A 20,710-nucleotide genomic window follows, 5' to 3' on the forward strand; every position below is an offset into this window, starting at 1 on the left:
GTTACTGAGGCGAGGAGCAGCAGTGGGCGAGGTTCTCCCCCAGCAGGGTGAGGAAGGTGTTACTGAGGCGAGGAGCAGCAGTGGGCGAGGTTCTCCCCCAGCAGGGTGAGGAAGGTGTTACTGAGGCGAGGAGCAGCAGTGGGCGAGGTTCTCCCCCAGCAGGGTGAGGAAGGTGTTACTGAGGCGAGGAGCAGCAGTGGGCGAGGTTCTCCCCCAGCAGGGTGAGGAAGGTGTTACTGAGGCGAGGAGCAGCAGTGGGCGAGGTTCTCCCCCAGCAGGGTGAGGAAGGTGTTACTGAGGCGAGGTTCTCCCCCAGCAGGGTGAGGAAGGTGTTACTGAGGCGAGGTTCTCCCCCAGCAGGGTGAGGAAGGTGTTACTGAGGCGAGGAGCAGCAGTGGGCGAGATTCTCCCCCAGCAGGGTGAGGAAGGTGTTACTGAGGCGAGGAGCAGCAGTGGGCGAGGTTCTCCCCCAGCAGGGTGAGGAAGGTGTTACTGAGGCGAGGAGCAGCAGTGGGCGAGGTTCTCCCCCAGCAGGGTGAGGAAGGTGTTACTGAGGCGAGGAGCAGCAGTGGGCGAGGTTCTCCCCCAGCAGGGTGAGGAAGGTGTTACTGAGGCGAGGAGCAGCAGTGGGCGAGGTTCTCCCCCAGCAGGGTGAGGAAGGCGACGCAGGACCCCACCAGCAACATGTAGAAGGCTCCCTGCAGATGGTTGAGGCTCAGCACCACTTCCTCCCCTTCATCCTGGAAACCATTAATATTGACTACAACAAAATTTGTCCTGGGCCTTGCTCGTAACAATTAACTTCAGCATAACATATTAATATTTAATTTTCGTTCAACAGAGAAATTTTGCACGTATTGATAACGAGTTGGACTTATAGGAAATGTACCTGGTTTGTGTTAACCAGGATGGTTGTAGTGAGGAGGGTTGGCGCCTTCCTCTCCTCCCGCACCCGTCTGGCCATTAAGTCCCCAGTCCAGTAGGTAATTATGCCAGCAGCTTCCAGTCGAGTCATTAGTTGTGTGAAGCGTTGAAGAAATGGTGCGCCCTTTCTGTTAAACATTAATGGATTTATGTAGTAGCGGTAAATGATTATTACTTCTCTGTATTGTGTCAGAGTAAGTCAATTTGTACTGAGGAAACCTGTCTGTTTGTCTATCCAAAGATGGAAGCCATACGTTTAGGATAAACTTCACCCAAATTATGAGGGATAATGACCTGGATTCTAGGATAAACATAGGCTGGTCACGGTCGCGATAATTCAAAAGGGTACTGTGAATCCGGGTCACATTCACACCCCAGCAACGATTTTCAACAGTGCCAGCTGGCTACACATCTGGCCCATGTTCGCCTATGACAGATAATCCTGTCACAGCTTCAAAGATAATTCTATTCCCTCCGCTCTCTCAATGTAGATGGGAAGGCTATTCTATTCTTTAATATTTCACACTGTTTAGGTCCAGGCATTTAGTGGGGTCAAGAGTTCGCGTCTTCTCAGGGCCCAAGTGAAATAAATGTTTATTTCCTCGATAGTGTGGTTAACAGTTAACATAACGTGGGCGTAGATCACTAAATACCTTGGACCTAATCAGTGGCTGGGTGATGTATACAATACCAAATGAACAGTGGTTTGCTGCCTCTAAAATCTTCTCTATTGGATCCGTCTGCGTGGCCTACCAACCCCTCCTCAGACCAAGTCTGTTCCATCAAGCGGTCGACGCCAAAGACGCATTCACTAATTTTAACACGCTACCCATTCAAAATAAGAAATTTCTCAAATATAAATAAATATTATTATATATTAGCATCCTTTACATATGTAGACAATGGTTAGGTTAGGTAAGGTATTTAGGTTCGGTTAGAAATTATTTGCATTTGTTGTACGTGGGTAAAGCCTTTACAACATTGAGGTTTAAACAAAAGTCACCAGCGAAGCATTTGTTCCGGAATTTCCTGAAATGATCCATTTTTCATATATATATATATATATATATATATATATATATATATATATATATATATATATATATATATATATATATATATATATATATATATATATATATTCGGTGTGACGGTGTTGTTCCCCCCCCCCCTTATATTTCTCCCACGCCTGCTGTAAGAGTCATATCCACTTTACCCGAGCGTTATCTACGTTGCGGACAACAGTTTGATATATGTGGGAGCGTGTAGTGTTCTCACGTTGGCGAGAAATTCGTAAAAGAAAAGTATTTTGGCCTGTGGTATAGGGCCTTTAGGACGCCAATATGGCACTGGCCCCTCCGTTTTGCCGCCAAAACTGTGTGACGTCAGTGGCACCAGATTGGTCACTGACAGTGACGTGGCACAGGGAGCCAATGAAAACCGCCCCTGGCAAGTATGACGTCACGAAGGCAGGGGGGCCGGAGATCGCGCCTCTTTGGCGCCACCAGTCTGAGACAGCACATCAAGGTGGTCGGACGTGTGGCTGGGGGTCCTGTCAGTTCGACAGGATCCCCCATCTCTGGAGGATTTACGCATCACCGGCGGTCTGCCAGCACCTGTGGGGTCTTCCTTTGTTCATGTGATGGACCGAAGAGAGAATTGACGGAATAATGAGCAGCAAGTGCTCCAGGGACAGGTATTGTGCAGGAGTGAAGTCTAGGCAGTGACGTCTGGGACGTCTGATAGCTTCACCGGTGATGACGTAGCGGCTGGGCCAATCCTCCGTGAGGGAACCAGTCTGACACAACACGTCAAGGTGGACGGATGTGCGAAGGTTGGTCCTGTCAGATTTGACAGTTTTACCCCGTTCCCGTGGATTTTACGCGTCACCCGTAGTCTGCAAGTACGCTGAGAGGTCTTCCTTCATTCCATGTGTGGACCGAAGAGGGAATCGACGGAATATTGAGCATCAAGTACTCCAGGGACAGGTACTGTGCAAGAGTGAAAACTAGACAGTGACGTCTGGGACATCTGATAGCTTCACAGTGACGACGTAGTGGCTGGGCCAATCCACCGGGAAGCAGTGAAAGAAGAAAACTAATTGGGAATCAGGACAACTGCAGCCAAGAAGTAGGTTGGCAGCCGTAGTTGTGAGGAGAAGTCGACGGCCAGGAGACCGACTCCAACCCTGCAAAACGTTGTGGAGGAGCACGAACCTGCGGAGGACAGAGCACAATGACGACGCGTTTGTTTTGGTACGTTGATTGGGTTCCTGGAGAACACATCAGTGTGTGTGGGGGGCATTCCCTACAACGAGGTGAAAGCCGGGACCAGGAGCTACAATTCAACTCTCACCGGAAGGCGAATCCACATCAGTGAGGTGGAAGTAGGGGATTCTAGTTTCCCTCCCAATTCCCCTTTAGTCAGCTATATATTTAGCCAGAATATCTTTTATGTCGTGGGCAAGGCTCACTAATGTCTTTGTCAAGGTAGGACACAGTTGTGAGAAGTGAGGCTGTAGAAAGCTCTCACGGTATATAAATTTGTGGGGTGTAGATGCACCTGTAATCATTGAAGAGTTTACTGTGTCGTTGATGATTTCTTTCATGTGACATTAATATGATAACTTATGCCAGAGAATATATATATAAGTGTACCAGTTATTGGTGTTAGGCTGTGTGCCCAGTATTTATCTTCTTATTATTGATATTGATGAATTTACCTCTATATATGTATAGGTTGGTGTGTTGGATAACATTTCCATGTGTGCAGTGATTAATTGTGTTATCATCTGCGAAAGGAATTACTGAATCTAAGGTCAGTACCGTAACTGATTGCATTTATTATCATTAAATACTGTGTAACGTCATTATAGTGAAATATTATGTTAAGTGCTGTAGAAATGAGTTATTGAACTTGAGATCAGTGTGGGGATTTATTGCGTTCTATTGTCATTATAGAAATATTGTGTTGATTACAAACATAGTGAACCCTACGAATTTAAAGAAATAGGCGTTTTACACCAAAGAAACAGGTACTAAGCATTCGCACGGTGAGGGGGGCTGCCATTGACAGGAGAGGGGGAGTGTTACCCTCTAGATGAGCCCCAGTTTTATGAAAAGAGAGCGACTTTCTGCATTGTACTTGATGTTTCGTTGTGGATACGGATATAATACCTTGAAGTTTTAAGTAAAATACAAAATACCTTTGCGTTTGTATTATCCCTCCATATATCTTGTTGCTATAGTACAGTTCCAAAGAGTGAGAGAATTAGAGACATATACCTGCCTGAGACCAGATTTAATGAGTGAGCTCTCTGCCATTAGTACCACAAATCCACAATATCACTGACGTGGTACTGGACACGGGAAACATCAGTTGGCGACCTTGCAGTAAGTATTAGAGCCCTTGTCGGGGCGGGCACACATTTGGGAGAGAGCAAACTGTGTTTCCAATTCTCTTTGGCTATAAGGCTGGCTGGGGATCGACTGGGATGCTCTCCTGGCGAACAGTGGCGCCGCGAGGATTGAGTGAAGACCCGCAGGGCTACGGTGAGAAACAGTTGTCGCTAATACTACTGGGTAGTGTCCATGTAGAGAGAGAGACACCCCGACATTGGCGACCATTGACAGGATATCAATACCAGTTACTTATACTTACAACTGAGGTAAACCCCGACATCGGCGATCTTGCCAGGTGCCCGGGATAAAGATCTAGTGAACACCGTTACTCGCTTACAGGGCGTACCCCGACTATATATATAAATATATATATATATATATATATATATATATATATATATATATATATATATATATATATATATAACCTTAGAACACTTTCCCACCAGGAGATTCGAACCCTAGCCAGTACAGAAGCCTTACAGCAACTGGCATAACTGGTACGCCTTTAACCCACTGCACCACAGCTCAGACCCTTAAAAGAGATGGTAATTTCGGAGTATTTCACCTCCAAAGATCACCACCTCCCAAGGGCAACTAGAGCATAGTGAGGGGCTACTCACGTTCTTTCATCAAATTCCTGTTAATATGGGAGAACTCTGTGTCTATGCTTAATGCACAACTTGCCTAAACACGCAAGAGAGATTATACAACCTTAGAACACTTTCCCACAAGGAGATTCGAACCCTAGCCAGCACAGAAGCCTTACAGCAACTGGCATAACTGGTACGCCTTTAACCCACTGCACCACAGCTCAGACCCCTTAAAAGAGATGGTAATTTTGGAGTATTTCACCTCCAAAGATCACCACCTCCCAAGGGCAACTAGAGCATAGTGAGGGGCTACTCATGTTCTTTCATCAAATTCCTGTTAATATGGGAGAACTCTGTGTCTATGCTTAATGCACAACTTGCTTAAACACTCAAGAGAGATTATACAACCTTAGAACACTTTCCCACCAGGAGATTCGAACCCTAGCCAGCACAGAAGCCTTACAGCAACTGGCATAACTGGTACACCTTTAACCCACTGCACCACAGCTCCGACCCTTAAAAGAGATGGTAATTTCGGAGTATTTCACCTCCAAAGATCACCACCTCCCAAGGGCAAAGCTACTATAATATGAAACAGCAAAGCTGTGACATAAAATAAAGTGCCATAAAATAAAGCTCTTCAAGAGATAAAATCCAGTCTGGCAACTGGTCAGATGGCACCGACACTCAGATTGGGTGAAACATAAGTATATTGAGTGTTATTGTAGTGTGTTGATTGGCCAATTGCATGCTTGTATAACCTTAATCTTTATAAATAAAAATGTAAATGTTCGTTTGTTCAAAATTACTAATCTCCGAAAGTTTTTCTCCGATTGCTTTGAAATTTTCACACAACATTCCATTCACATCTGAGCGGGTTTTAATGTACATTTTATATAGATGTCATGTCTGTGATGGGGAAAAAATGTTTGTTTTGAAAAACGATGTTTTTTTATGTGTTTTTCAAGTGAGGGAAATCCTCGACGTCTTTACTGATTGCTTTGAAATCTTGACACAACTTTGCATTCGAATAAGTGCATGTTTTTATATACCTATTATACATGCCTCACCTTTGTCAGGAAAAAACTTTTTTTTGGAAAATAGAGCCATCTGTTGGATGTAAGAGCAACACACTCTGTAATCTCAGAAAGTTCTTCACCGATTGCTTTGAAATTTTGACAGAACGTTCCGTTTGAATACGCCCGTGTTTTTATATACCTGTTATATAAATGCGACACCTGTGACAGGTAAAAACATGTTTTTTTTAAATACAGCGCCGTCTATTGCAAGTAATAGCAACACACGGTATACTAAATATGTTATGATTTCATTTTAATGTTTCCAATTGCATTGATAAATTGAAATTTCATAAATTTGGATTTATTTTAATTTTGATTTAAATATTTTGTGTGACATTGCATCGGAATTGAGCTGTGTTGTTTACTATACCATTCATTTCGTAAGTATATGTATAGATGCCACACCTGTAACTGGTAAAATCATTCATTTTCAGGAAACAATGCCATCTGTAGCACGTAAGATCAACTCATGCTATACTAAATATGTTACGATTCCATTTCAATGTTTCCGATTGCATTAACAAATTAAATTTTCCTTTTGATTTAAATATTTTGTGTGACATTGCTTTGGAATTGAGCTGTGTTGTTTACATACTGCTCATTTCATGAGTATAGTTAATTTTTTATTTTGTCTTTGTTTTTCATTTAATTAATTTTAATTCATTTAACTGTTTTTCTTATATTATTTCAGTGATAGGAACATCAGATCATTTGAAGTTCCCAATTTTCTGATGGGAACATCAGATCATTTGGGAATGCTTCTGATGAGGGAGTGGGGAATGGTGGGGAGGACGAGAGGACAGGGGAGGGGATAATTGTGGGGAGGACGAGAAGATGGGGAAGTTGGAGATAGTGGGGACGAGGGGACAGGGGAATGGAGAACGGTGGAGAGGACAAGGGGACAGGGGAGTGGGGGATGGTGAGGAGGATGAGGGGAAGGGAGAGGGAAGAATAGTAGGGAGGACGAGGGGACAGGGGAGTGGGAGATGGTGCAGAGGACGAGGGAACGGTGGCATGGGGAATTTTTTTTAAATGACAAGGGGACGGGGAGGGGGGAATGGTGGGAAGGACTGGGGGACAGGGAAGGTTGCTGTAGCTCAGCAACGCACATGCATTGCTGAGTCACAGCAACGCATGGCGGGGTACAGCTAGTATATCTAATAAATCTGTTTGTCATTTCAGCGTGGGGTAATGCCCCAGATTTCAGTAAGTTTTGATTAATCTTTCATCCATTGAGTCTTTTTCAATCTCTCTGGACTCTCATTCATGGAAATTATTCAATGCTAAGAACACACTCATTGTTAAGTCAGTCAATGACTGAACATTTTCATATAAATTGGAATATATCTGTATATATAATTGATAATATACATTAGGTTAACTATTGCTTACTTAGCTATATTTAATTAATCATATAAGTTTATCATATTGAATATAATTCTTGAACCTAGATTCCAGTGCACTTGGACCACAGTTAAGGTCCTTTAAGTGAATATTGACATATATCATAGCTCTATAATACAAATTGTTGTGTTTATTATTATGTGAATATTAGTTGTTGTAATTATAGAACTAGGCTGGACTGTGTATATTGTTTAGATCCTTGATTTAAATCGGACCAGTGTTCAGTTACAAAACTGAGTAATTTAATCTTATCCTTGTATAAACAATACAAGCTGATGTATTGAACTGTTTGCAAGTGGATTGTAGATCTCCAATCAACTTCTCCATTCATTCTTTGGGACCCTACCTGCCCCTTACAGCCCAGAGTCTGTCATTGGGACAAGAGGAGCTAGGATTTGCAACCCTAGCTAAGGACTTTAGTTATATTAATTTTGCATTCAGTAATTTTTACTTAAGTACAGTATAAGTCCTAACCTGCCAAACATACGCCGAAACTACGACGTTGCTACAACGTTCGAACAAGTTTTAACACCTCCTAACCAGTTATAAAAACCAATATATCAAGTTGTAACAACGTTCTAATACGTCATAAACGCGTTAAGCCAAGATGTAACTTTATTACAAGTTGTAGCAAGCGGAAAATAGAGACAGTAGCGGTTTGTGTTTTCAGGGAAGTAGTTCTCCTCATATATAAATCTCGGCAAATTTTCAACACTGCCGAACTGGAATTTTCGACTTTCCCTGACTACTACTGAAGCTCAGAGAATTTAGTGATCCCTTATTATTCAAATAATTGTTTCTTTAATTTTATTTTTAAATAACTGTACCCAATTGATATATTTTAAATATTATTTCTATATTATACTAGCAGTACCCGGTCACGCGTTCCTGTGGCTCAGCTACAAATGTGCATTGCTATGCTACAGCAACCTTCCTCTGTCCCCTCATCCTCTCCACCATCCCTCACTCCCGTCACGCATCTATTCGAATGCAACTTTGTGTCAAAATTTCAAACCAATTGGTAAAGAGGTTTCGAAGATTTCCCACACATGAAAAACACAGTTTAAAAAAAAAAACTTGTTTTTCCCGTGACGTGAATCACAGATGTGACTTCTATATAGTATGTATTTAAAAACCCGCTCGCATGCGAATGGAACGTTGTGTGATAATTTCAAAGCAATCGGTGAAGAACTTTCGGAGATTAGCGATTTTGAACAAACGAACATTTACATTTTTATTTATATAGATATATAAAACGTAGTTTTGATTTAAGTAAGAACTATAGGTTAGAGGAGCTTAATGCGTGTAAATATTACTTTGCACACCTCAGTACTCATTTGAGCTGAGTAACTTATTTGTTTATGAGTTTACATGGTAACTGTTTGGCAAGTTATTATCGATCACTTGACAAAAAAAAGTAAGTTTTGATTAATTGTGTTGAAATGAATAACAACTAAATTCCAGTTGAGGCTTGCACCAGGCGTTGTTGCCAGACGGCGCGTGTTTCACGAGCATATTGCCAGAGTTCATACATTATTTAATCTACTTACCTTATGTCATTTGTATATTTGTTATTAAAAGTTTATATAATTTTTACTTTGGTGCTTCATGTCATCTATTCTCCATTTGCCGATCACTGGCCTAAGGCAATGAGCTGAATATATACATCTACACTGTGTTGACATAACCACTGTGAGAGAAATTATTTTCTCTATTGTGTGGGAAGAGAATATAACAGTAAGAATATTAGGGGTATGTAACCTTCCCCTCCCCCTCCAACAGATATTTGATGGGTGAAAGCGAGTCTCCCACACTGGCGACCCTGTTGTGAAGCGCCTTTGTGATGGCGAAGCACAGGAGTTCAACGTTCAAACAACATTTAACACCTTTTTTACACACCTTGTAACAACCAAAATTGCAAGTTGTAACAACGTTCTAATACGTCATAAAATCGTTATAACAAGATGTAACAACTTTATTACAAGACGTAACAAGGGAATCATAGGGACCGTTACGTCGTGTGTTTGCAGGGAATGTACCCAGATATCAGTGTCTGCCGGTGACCAGGGGGGGGGGGAGGGGCATTCCAGTCGTAAACTGTGGCAAGAAATGGCCGTCGTGAGGACTGGTGCTGGCTTTATCCCACTCCTAATAGGCAGTGACTCCTCTTTGGAGGCAGTGGAAACTCGCGTCACAATGGATAAATAAAAATATAAATGGATAGATAGATGGATAGATAAATGGATAGATGAATGAATAGATATATTGATGGAAGGATAGATATGTGGATGGATGGGTATATGGAGAAATAGATGGATAGATAAGTAAATAGATTGATGGATAGATGGACAAATGAAATACACAGACAGACAGATCCGGGCCATGCCAGGTACCCCCTCCCCCTAATTACATTATAAGTGGCAGTTGCAGAGCAAACTAATTGATACATGAACATATTTGGTGACCAATGTTATATTTCTTAAAGTATTAAACTCTTAGTTTTCAACAAAATTTCTTACGAAATGTCTTTCAAAATTGCCTACAAAGAACTTTTTTTTTTACTTTTATTTTTACATGCAAGCATTGCAATTTAAATACAATAAAAACAAGACAAGAACATAGAAAACATAACAAAACAAAACAAAACAATAAACCACCGTCCAGAAGGGCCGACAGCACAGTACAACAAATAACAAACACAATAAATGCATGAGAAACACGGCATACATCAAGACACAAAACAGAAAAGAATGTCAAACAAGCAAGCACAGTAACAGTACAAAACAAAACATTTTAAAACAAAACAAACATCGAGAGGTACAACATAAAACATAACAAGAAAATCACAATATACAACAAACAAAACAAAAATAAAAAGCAAGTACAACATGTAATGCAATAATAAAACACCAGTGCTAAGGTACATCACAGACACAAGACATGAATAAAAACACTCACACCAAACCAACCGCCCCACAACAAACAAAGGGAGAGGCCAAAATATACAATAATAACAAACAAGCAATCCATGCAATCAAGAAAACGAAACATAGTAACATACACAACAACAAACAAGCACCGGCCTGAAGGACCGAGAACAAAGCACAACATAAAGGACATCATGAAATAGAACAAGAAAACGCACAGCACACAACTAGCCAAAAATAAAAACAAAAAACAATAAACAATAATAAAAACAAAAATAAAAATAAAACAAAAATTAAAACAAAAAATAAAAACAAACAAAAAAAACACATCCTAGCAATGCATAAGTAGAACACACAAGGCAAAGTAACAACACAAAGCAAATACAGGAATAAAAACGCCCTCACTAAATACCTGCCTCACAACAAATAAAGGAGAGGTACGGGCACAAAATTCAATAGGGCAAACAAAAGGCTATAGGGGCACACAACACTACAGTAACATGGAATCAGCTGACATATTTGCCCGGGAACAAGGCCCAGGGGAACCGCACACTGAATGCCTACCAACGCAGCCATCTCCCCCAAGAGTCTCGACCCTCCGCCGGGGGCGCCATGTCATCCAGAACCCCGGCAACAAACACCCGCAAACAGGGAACCCAGACGGTGTCACTCCGGAGGCGAGTAACCGCCACCTTACTCCACAGAACGGTAACCCGCCCACCATGAAAGTCCTCCGTCCTTTCCGACAGCAGGGTCTCGGCAACCACGGCCTCCAGTGCCCCACTTCGCAACTCCACAAGATGGGGCCAGACAGAGGGCACCACCACAAGGGCACCAGCGGCCACGGGCACACCACCAGACGACTGCAAGCAACCAGGTCGGCGCGCATCCTTTCATAAAGTCACTACCAGACCACTCCCAGTACCAGCATCTGCACTATCCCTGGCAGCGGAAGCCACCACACCCCACTGCGGAGAGCCCCCCGGCGGGGAAGGAACAGAAGGCACACCCAAGACACGGGCATCAGCACCAGCAGGCACATGAGCTTCCGCCACCACCAACCGCGGAGACAACGACGCATCTGGAACCACGCCGTCAACACCCGAAGACCCACAGTCACTGAAGTCCCCAACATTGGCCCAGGCAATAGACGAACGCCTGGAATGTTTGGGCTCCGGCCGGATATCGTCAAACCGGAAGCGGATCTAGAAACACAGGCACCACTAGCCGGACAAACCGACGCAGAACGGCAGCAGCTTCTACCACAGAGGGAACCGGACTACACACAGCAGGAGGCTCCACAGATACCCCAGTACCCAGCATAGTAGGGACCCGAGGTGAGGATGCAGGGCCAGGTTCAGCAGCCGAAGACGAGGGAGCAGACGGTGATGCCTCACAGGGAGTACCAGGAAGGCCCACGGAAGCAGCAGGGCCAGAGACTGGATCAGGAGTAACATCCGACGGCACCGCAACATCCGGAGGAGGGACTGCGACAACTGTGGGAACGTTGGTCGATGCTGGGGGAGCCTCAGCAACGAACGGGACGCTCACCTCCTCACCCCCGGAGTCCTCCTCCAGAGGGAGCAGCGTGAAATCCTCTTCACGGAACCAATTCACTGCAGCAACCGGATCAGCAATGCACCCGGCAGCCTAATGCCCCAACAAGCCACACCGGAAACAAGTACGGGGTTGTCGGGCATAAAACACCCGCACGTAGTACCCTAATAGTTGGACAGAGAACGGAATGTCCGACCTCAGTCGCATCCCGAGGGTACGAATGTTGGTCTTCACACCCGAATACTTCCCAGATGACAGCGAGTTCATCCGCGCACTGACAACGGGGCCATACCTCTGGAAGAAACGCCGGAGGAGGGTCTCAGGAAACTCTATGGGGGCGCCCTGGACACTTACATAATTCACAGCACCTCTGCGGTCCGAAATGGTCACAGACCCGTTACCGTCCTGCAGCAGCAAAGTACGCCCCTCGTACCTCCGGAGAAAATCACGGTACACTGCCTCACCCACAAACTTTATGATCACACAGCGAGCAGTGACCAGCTCGACACCGTAGACGTCCTGGACCGGGACCCTGAGCATGTCACTCAACACCAAGTCCACAAGAGGGTAACCTGCACGGCCAGTAAACTCCAATCCTATGGAGCTCACCCTCACGACAGCTGGAAGATGGCCGCCCAACGTAAAAGCGCCACGTCTACTCTACCCGGAACAGCAGGGAGGGTCATCTACTGGCATCTACTGGAACTGGAATGACAATCAAGAGTGCTTGCCTGATGCCCCACCCAAAGGCAGCTAAGATCGGAAAGGCCTTGTTGCTGATGTAGAGGGGAGTGTTGCCTCTCACGTCCGAGTAGCGAGTCTCAATGATGACGGTAACGTAGTTCTTGTAGCTGATGAAGGAGAATCCTCCTGCCAGCACTTTTCTCAGAGCGTCGTCCACCTGCATCACCTTGGGAAAAAGTTTTCGTTATTTTTTCCTAGATTTTTATGAATAACGACACGCCAGTAATATGGAACAAAGAAATTTATTGATAAAACTCAAGAGAACTAACAAATTTTGAACTATGCACAATGCCCACCTCCATTTTATGAAATATATGCCTGGTTACAGGATTAGGATGCTTGCTAAAATAATCAACGGCTGCTTCTGTTAGCATCCAGGGATCGGTTCCCCACTTCCAGTGAGGCTGATTCACCAGGTCCTCTAAAGTCTCAAGTGGGCGCGATCTTTCCTTCACAGTGAGGTGCGCCATCAAGGACGAAGAAAACCCTGTAGTGATGATCAAGCAGAACACAAGCCACCATCCCACCAACATCTGTAGACATACATAATTAACTATTTTGGAAGGAAAAATAATACAAGATTTTTCATGTATATAATGTAATGTTGAATGTTATATAATATCATAGAGATAACAAGGATACTTATATACAAATACATACCCACAGAAAGAAGCCAAATTAGGCACCATAAACACTAACAAAATCTGGAGATGGACAGACTACAATGACATATGAACCTAACTTTACACTATTCGTAAAACTGTACTGAATTTTCTTTCTGTTTTCCATTAACATCTCCCTAGTAAGGGATAAATTGAGATCATGGAGCTGAATACTCACATTACTGATTACGTTAGCAAAGATTTGTGTCCTGGTACGTGTTAATTATTTTTTTAAACTTACACACATTAGAGTTTCAAAAAATTATTAATCTAAATTTACCAGTATTCCTGTTGCATTTCACGTTTATGTGAATGAAGTTGTTAGACATCTCTAAGAGTAGCATCGTTGTGCAACCCGTTCTCGCACTTGCTTAAGTTAATATTGGCTTATTTAATAAGTGCATATGTAACATACTAATTGATTGTGAATATTTTAGTTTACCTTGTAAAGCTTCACAGAAAACACCGACCTCACCTAACCTTCTTAGTATGTTAATATAAGCATCTTATTGCTTCATATTTACAATTATTACTTAACCTATCAACGATATAGGTTAAGTAATAATTGTAATTAAGAAGCTATAAGATGCTTATATTAACATACTAAAAAGGTTAGGTGAGGTCGGTGTTTTCTATGAAGTTTTTCAAGGTAAACTAAAATATTCTCAATCAATTAGTATGTCACATATGCACTTATTAAATAAGCCAATATTGACTATAAGCAAGTGCGAGAACGGGTTGCGTTGTGACATAGTTTGTGTATACGTACGCCACGTCAGTGAGAAAGTCTTAAAAAAACTATGGACCCTTTTAAATAGCAATGTAGCTTTACTCCTCCGATATGGAATTTTTCTTGAACTTCTATTTAACAGAAGAATTCTGTTATTCTAAAGAAATGTTGATATTTTTATCTTTACAACAAGCATAACATTGTAGCTTTTATATCAGGGTAAAGGTCTTTCATCCAGCTTTTCCGCCTTATTTTCCAGAACATCAACATGGTTTTACCAGGTGCTCTGGCTCTTCACCTTCACTCTACCTCAGTGTTGGACAACCTCCAGCCTGAGATGGTCATGGGGGAGATCAGTTGGGACTCCGGCTGGCTATGATTTGGTCATTGGTAGGTGAAGATTGATAAAACTTACTAGTGTGTGTGCATGAGATTGGTGTCCACGGAACTGGTATTCATTTGATTGGTGTTGGGGGTTGGGAGGTGTTTATCGGATTAGAAAAGGCCGGAACAATTGGTGTTCCAAGGTGGCAAGTCACTAAAAAGGCAGATTAAGTTAATGAGATTGGTGTTCATGGGATTGGTGTTCATAGGAATGGTATTAATATGATTGGTGTTCATGGGATTGGTGTTAGAGAGATTTTGGTGTTAATGGGACAGATATTCAGGGGATGGGAGGTGTTTATCAGATTAGAAAAGGCTGGATCAATTGGTGTTCCAATAAGGCTGGATCAATTGGTGTTCCAATAAGGCTGGATCAATTGGTGTTCCAATAAGGCTGGATCAATTGGTGTTCTAATAAGGCTGGATCAATAAGGCAGATTAAGTTAATGGGAAGTGCGGCAGAGTGCAATATGTTGGGGGCAACAGGTGGTGACGAGGTGAAGGTGAATTTGATGGGAAGAGGCATGCAGATTTTTTGTGGACGATAAGTGAGACATATTACAAGGTATGAGTGGAATGAAGAAGAACAATATGAGTGTAATGACTGGATGGGATGAATTTAGTGTTGAATAGAGTGGGCTAGTTTGAAGGTGTGAATGGTGTTGAAATAGTTAAACAGCAGCAAGTAGGCAGCGGATGAAGAAGAAAGTAGTGACCCAGAGAGAGAGTGAGTGTGTGCTGTGCCTGGATCTAACGACATTATTTTAGGATGTAGCTATGTGGCTTGGGGAAAGTGCTGGGGGTGTTGGTAGTCAGGTGTTGAGAGGCTTATTGTAATATATACATCCTACCCTGCCAGAGACGCTGATGGAGGGGTCAGAGGGCAGGTTCTGCATGAGAGCACCATAACCATACAAGAGGGAGGGGATGAGTCCTACTCGACGCCCTCCAGCCACCCACTGCCACGCCCTCTGCAGCAGCCAAAGGGTCACGCCCCACATAACCACGCTCACCAGCAGCGCCACCCACAGCTCTCCTGCACGAGGCAATTAACATAAAATGTATATCTATGTTAATAATTTGATTAAAAAGTTTAGCAGTGCTCTCTGTCTGTGTTGCCCTATTAACAACCCGTCCTCCAAAAAATAACGTCAGTTTTCACTCGTATGCACGCTGTGGCCAATAATAGACGTAAATTGAAATGCAATCGGCTCACGAAAGTGATGTACTGTCCCGTTTTCAGTGTGAGTATTCCGGCTTACTCGGAAAGGTTAGGACAGGAAACTTTCAATTAACGTTTTTCAAGACGTTTTGAAACTTTAGGAGAATTTCCTGCTTTCCTAACCTACCGGAGAACCCTTAACTTACTGTTTTGGAAAAACAAAAATTCCCAAATTTCTTTCATTTTCATATTACGTCTATTTTCGGCCATACGGGTAAACGGTCAAATTCAGTTGTAATTTGTAAGAGGACAGGTCGCTCGGTAACCATCCCTATCTATTTTTGTTCTCTCTCTCTCTCTCTCTCTCTCTCTCTCTCTCTCTCTCTCTCTCTCTCTCTCTCTCTCTCTCTCTCTCTCTCTCTCTCTCTCTCTCTCTCTCTCTCTCTCTCTCTCTCTCTCTCTCTCTCTCTCTCTCTCTCTCTCTCTCTCTCTCTCTCTCTCTCTCCCTCTCTCTCTCTCTCACCCTTCCACCTCTTCCTACGCACAAACCACCAATATGGTAACATCCGCATTCCTACACCCCATTTGAATCCAGTTACGCCAACACTCACACCTACAATCGCCCAACACACACAACCTCTCATAATCTATCACTCTCCCATATCTCCTTCAGCCCAACTTCCAATACAAGCCCACACACACACACACACACAAAGACCTAGTGTTCAAAAGAGCGTGGGCACATATGCAGCACACGAAAGCCCACATAAACACACACACACACACCCACACACACACTCACACCCACCCACACACACACACACACACACACACACACACACACACACACACACACACACACACACACACACACACACACACACACACACACACACACACACACACACACACACACACACACACACACACACACACACACACACACACACACACACACACACACACACACAGAGCAGACTGCATTTTCTTGGACTGTCGGAAAGCCTTTGACACAGTACCCCATAAGAGGCAGATGCATTAGCTGGAGAAACAGGGAGGAGTAACTGGTAGGGTGCTCCAGTGGATAAGGGAGTACCTAATAAATAAGAATCAGAGATTTACAATGAGGGTTGAGACCTCAGATTGGCGTGAAGTCATCAGTGGAATCCCTAAGGGTCTGTACTCAGACCTATCCTGTTTCTGATATACGTAAATGATCTTCCAGAGAGTTTAGACTTAATCTTCTCAATGTTTGCTGACGACGTCAAAATTATGAAAAGGATTAAGGCAGAGGAAGGCAGCTTGAGGCTTCAAGAAGACCTGGACAAGCTGAAGGAATAGTCAAACAAATGACTGTTAGAGTAATGTAATGAAGATAGGTGTAGGGAGCAGGAAACCAGATACAAGGTATCATTTGGGAGAGGAAATATTTCAAGAGTCAGAGAGAGAGAGAGAATGACCTGGGTGTTGATATCACGCCAGACCTGTCCCTTGAAGCCCATATAAGGAGGATAATATAAGCCGCATATGCCATATTGGCTAACATTTGAAATGACCTTGCCTGTGTAATGGCAAGGTCAGATGTAGCCCCAAGGGAGACACTGGAGATTATGTGGCAGTGTCGACTTCACCGAAAAAGGAAATCGACGTTGAGGTATCAGGGCTGTTTGGAGAAGGTCCAGCTCATGAAGATGAAGGCGTGAAGAGGTCAGAAGAGAATATGACCCTGCTGAGTAAACTAATATGAACAGAGGAGACCTGAGTGAAGTCCAGACTGCTGAAATCGAGAACCAGAAAATGGAGATAATGTGCTGAACAGAGGTGAAGAAGAATGTGGACAGACTGAGGACGAAAGTAGAGTGACAAGTTTTCCCCAGAAACAGAAGCGTAGGGATGATGAATGTGAGGTGTGTGAGGTGTCAAAAGTTGACTCATTTCATGGAACGCGCGAAGAGAAGATAGTGAAGAGGAGTGATATCCAAATAGAGGAAGTTAGAAGAGATCATATGTGTGGAGAGATTCTTACGAGCACCTGGCGAAGTAGGGCGCCTGACAGCTGAGTGGACAGCGCTTCAGATTCGTAGTCCTGAGGTTACGGGTTCGATCCTCGGTGGAGGCGGATTAAATGGGCAAAACGTTTCTTTCACCTTGATGCACCTGTTCACCTAGTAGTAAATAGGTAAATGAGAGTTAGACAGCTGCTACGGGTTGCTTCCTGGGGGGGGGAGGGAGGTGTAACAAAAAGGTGGCCTGGTCGTGGACCGGGCCGCGAGGACGTTAAGCCCTGAAATTATCTCAAGATAATTTCAAGATAGCTCTCTGGAAGAGGCAGAGCAACAAGTACGATCGAGTACTGTTGAGTGTAATGCAGTACTCGAGGAAGCTTTGAGGGAACGAGGAAGAGTTGAAGGAGAAAAGAATCAGAGTTGTGTAGAAGAGCGAAACGGGAGAAGAGGAAGATAATGGTAATGCAAGCATGGCGGAGATGAAGAAAGTCGAAGGTTCGATGGAAGTCGAAGTGGATGACGTTTCAGATTAATGATGAAGCGAAAGAAGGGATCGTCGATGAAGACGGGAGAGTAAAATATGAAGATGGGAGACGGAAGTGTGATGGCGACAGACTGAAGCGTGAGCACGACGAACCATAGTATGAGGACGACAGAGGAGGTACAGACAATAAATATCTAACTCTAAATGTGTGGAATGCAAGAAGAAGAGACGGTGGAGGACAGCGTTAAGTTCAGAGAGGGCTGATGGAGTGAAGGTGTCCAACACGGACAGCCTAGCCAATGTGCAAGAGAAGTTGGGTTACTTAGAAGAAGACCAAGTTTCCAAATAGTGATGATCCAGGTGTTGCAAGGCGAAAAGGGTTGTGCAGTACACATCGACGATATTGTGGTATTTGCAGACTCCTGGAAGGATCATGTAGACCGACTAATGGATTTGTTCGATCGGTTACAGAAGGTCAATAGGGCAAATAACTTGGCGAAGAGCGAGTTCGGGAAGGAAGGGAAGTATCAGGGGAAAGCGCCAAGTCATTGCGACTATATAGCACTGGGAAGGGGTCAGGATAAGGATTTTGGGATGGAACGGGGGAGGGAAGGAGTGGTGCCCAACCACTTGGACGGTCGGGAATTGAACGCCGACCTGCATGAAGCGAGACCGTCGCTCTACCGTTCAGCCCAAGTGGTTGAACAGCGAGTTCGGGAGAACTCGCCTGGAATACCTAGGATAATACCTAGGGTAAGGTGAGGTTTCTCCAGTGAGACGAGAGTGGAAGTCATCGATAATTTCGATGGCCCGGTCATCGACCGGGCTTCCTTTTTGTTACACTCCCCCAGGAAGCAGCCCGTAGCAGCCGTCTATCCAAAGGAAAGAAGAAGTTGATAAGATACTTAGGTATGATTGGATATTACAGGAAGTTCTGTAAGAATTTTTCCACTGTTGACATTCCTATAACAGGTTTGTTGTCGAAGAATAAGAAGTGGGAATGGAACGGAATAGCGCAAGATGCGTTTGAGAAAAACAAGAGAGTATTGACTGAGGTGCCTGTGTTGGTGTCGCCAGATTTTGGAGCACTGTTTGCTTAGTTTGTGGATGCTAGTGATGTAGGGGCGGGAGCTGGACTGACGCAGCAGAAGGATGAAACATATCGCCCCATGTCTTTCTTTCCGAAGAAGTTTGTCAAGAATCAGAGATCGTACAGTACAGTGGAGAAGGAGACCTTAGCATTGGTACTGGCATTAAATTCTTTTTGAGAAATACGTAAGTGGGGGAAGTCACCCAGTTACTGTGTATACAGACCATAATCCCCTGGTATTCCTGAGCAACATGAAGCACGCAAACCAGAGGCTAACCAGGTGGTTTCTGTTACTTCAAGAATATAATCTGGAAATAAGGCATATAGGAGAACGAGATAATATCGTGGCTGATGCTTTGTCCCGAGCTTAGCCACTGAGAATAACTTTCAAAAATAAGGGGAGGGGAGTGTTATGAACCCATGTAGCCTGTGTGGAACGAGTCTACCCCAGTGAGTGTTATTCTGCTGTCCGAATCTGATTGAGAGGTCAAAGGAAAGATGTATATATTAAATAATTGAGTAAACGTCAGTAAGCAATCTCAGGATACTAGCAGAGGATGGGTGTTGGTAATAAGTGACATAAAATGAGATGTCAATACTTTGGGGACGTGAAGTGAGGCTAGCAGGAGGTCGAAATTTCACTTGAGCCGCGACTGTCCTCAAAGGTGGTGCGACTTCGTTGATTCTCTTGGAATAAGGAAGAATATAGTTCCCTGTGTTAGTGCTGGAGTGAAGAATACTTGTCTGCAAGTGTGAGGAAGCTGTTGGGGACTTAGCACATAATTTCTCCATGATTTTGAAAACTAGAGGCGGCCTGAAGGTAAATGTTTGGCCGTGCCTTTGAGGAGCTCTAATTGTTGTGCCTTCAAAAGGAAGAAAGCAAGCAGGCGTTCTGTGGTGGAGCCTGCTGGGCGACGATATGAACTCTAGTCGTGGACTGCAGGAAGCCTTGTGAAGCAATCCTGAAGTTTTTTTGTGGGAGGACTGTGTGAGCGCCATTGTTGAGGACCAGGGGCCCGAACGTCCCTACGCAACAAATTCTGAGGAAAGCTCATATAACAGTTATTACAGTGGTTGCCTGTGCTTGATTGTGTGCCCAGCGATCATGGCAATTGTTCCTGCATGTAGAATAGATATTTTATTAAGACAGTGAGCTAAAATAAGTGGTTTAAGTTAAGAGGACATGCTTGAGGCGATGACGGCCTCATTCTCTCGTGTCTGGTGAGCAGTTGATGGGCAGCGGCCCCAGTGACAGAGGCAGGCTCTAGCGACGCGTCGAGGCTTGTTCCCAAGGGGACCCGCCCAGGATGGGGGAGGACCCAAATCGGCTGAGCCGTAGTGCCGGCATAAGAGATGTCAAATGGAGTATTTTTATTTTCCGCGAATAAATTTAATTATGTTTTGTTAGGAAAACATTTTTATTGGCAAACGAACCTGCAATTCCATTGCAGGTTTGTTTGGGAAAGTTTTCGTGGAGTAACTTCAACGTTAGAGAAGAAGTTAATTGAGGAACTTTGGAGTTGTAGAAGAGATGTATGCAGAACTCTGTGGTAGAGTAGAACT

General features: G+C 43.8%; 1 protein-coding gene across 1 annotated transcript in view; it reads right to left on the bottom strand.

The window, feature by feature from the left end:
• Window positions 1-339: 339 nt before the first annotated feature.
• The window catches only part of LOC123752484 (glutamate receptor ionotropic, delta-1-like), a 61,667-nt gene continuing 41,296 nt past the window's right edge, over window positions 340-20,710 (bottom strand). Inside the window, exons 6-10 of the mRNA XM_045734531.2 lie at window positions 15,257-15,441; window positions 12,926-13,162; window positions 12,617-12,795; window positions 890-1,052; window positions 340-740 (exon numbers count right to left, since the gene is read on the bottom strand). Coding sequence (XP_045590487.2) covers window positions 606-740; window positions 890-1,052; window positions 12,617-12,795; window positions 12,926-13,162; window positions 15,257-15,441 — 899 coding nt within the window. The 3' untranslated portion in view covers window positions 340-605. The remainder of the gene's footprint in view (window positions 741-889; window positions 1,053-12,616; window positions 12,796-12,925; window positions 13,163-15,256; window positions 15,442-20,710) is intronic.

The sequence above is a fragment of the Procambarus clarkii genome, chromosome 9 (genome assembly GCF_040958095.1).
Source record: "Procambarus clarkii isolate CNS0578487 chromosome 9, FALCON_Pclarkii_2.0, whole genome shotgun sequence".
Classification (NCBI taxonomy): Eukaryota; Metazoa; Arthropoda; class Malacostraca; order Decapoda; family Cambaridae; genus Procambarus; species Procambarus clarkii.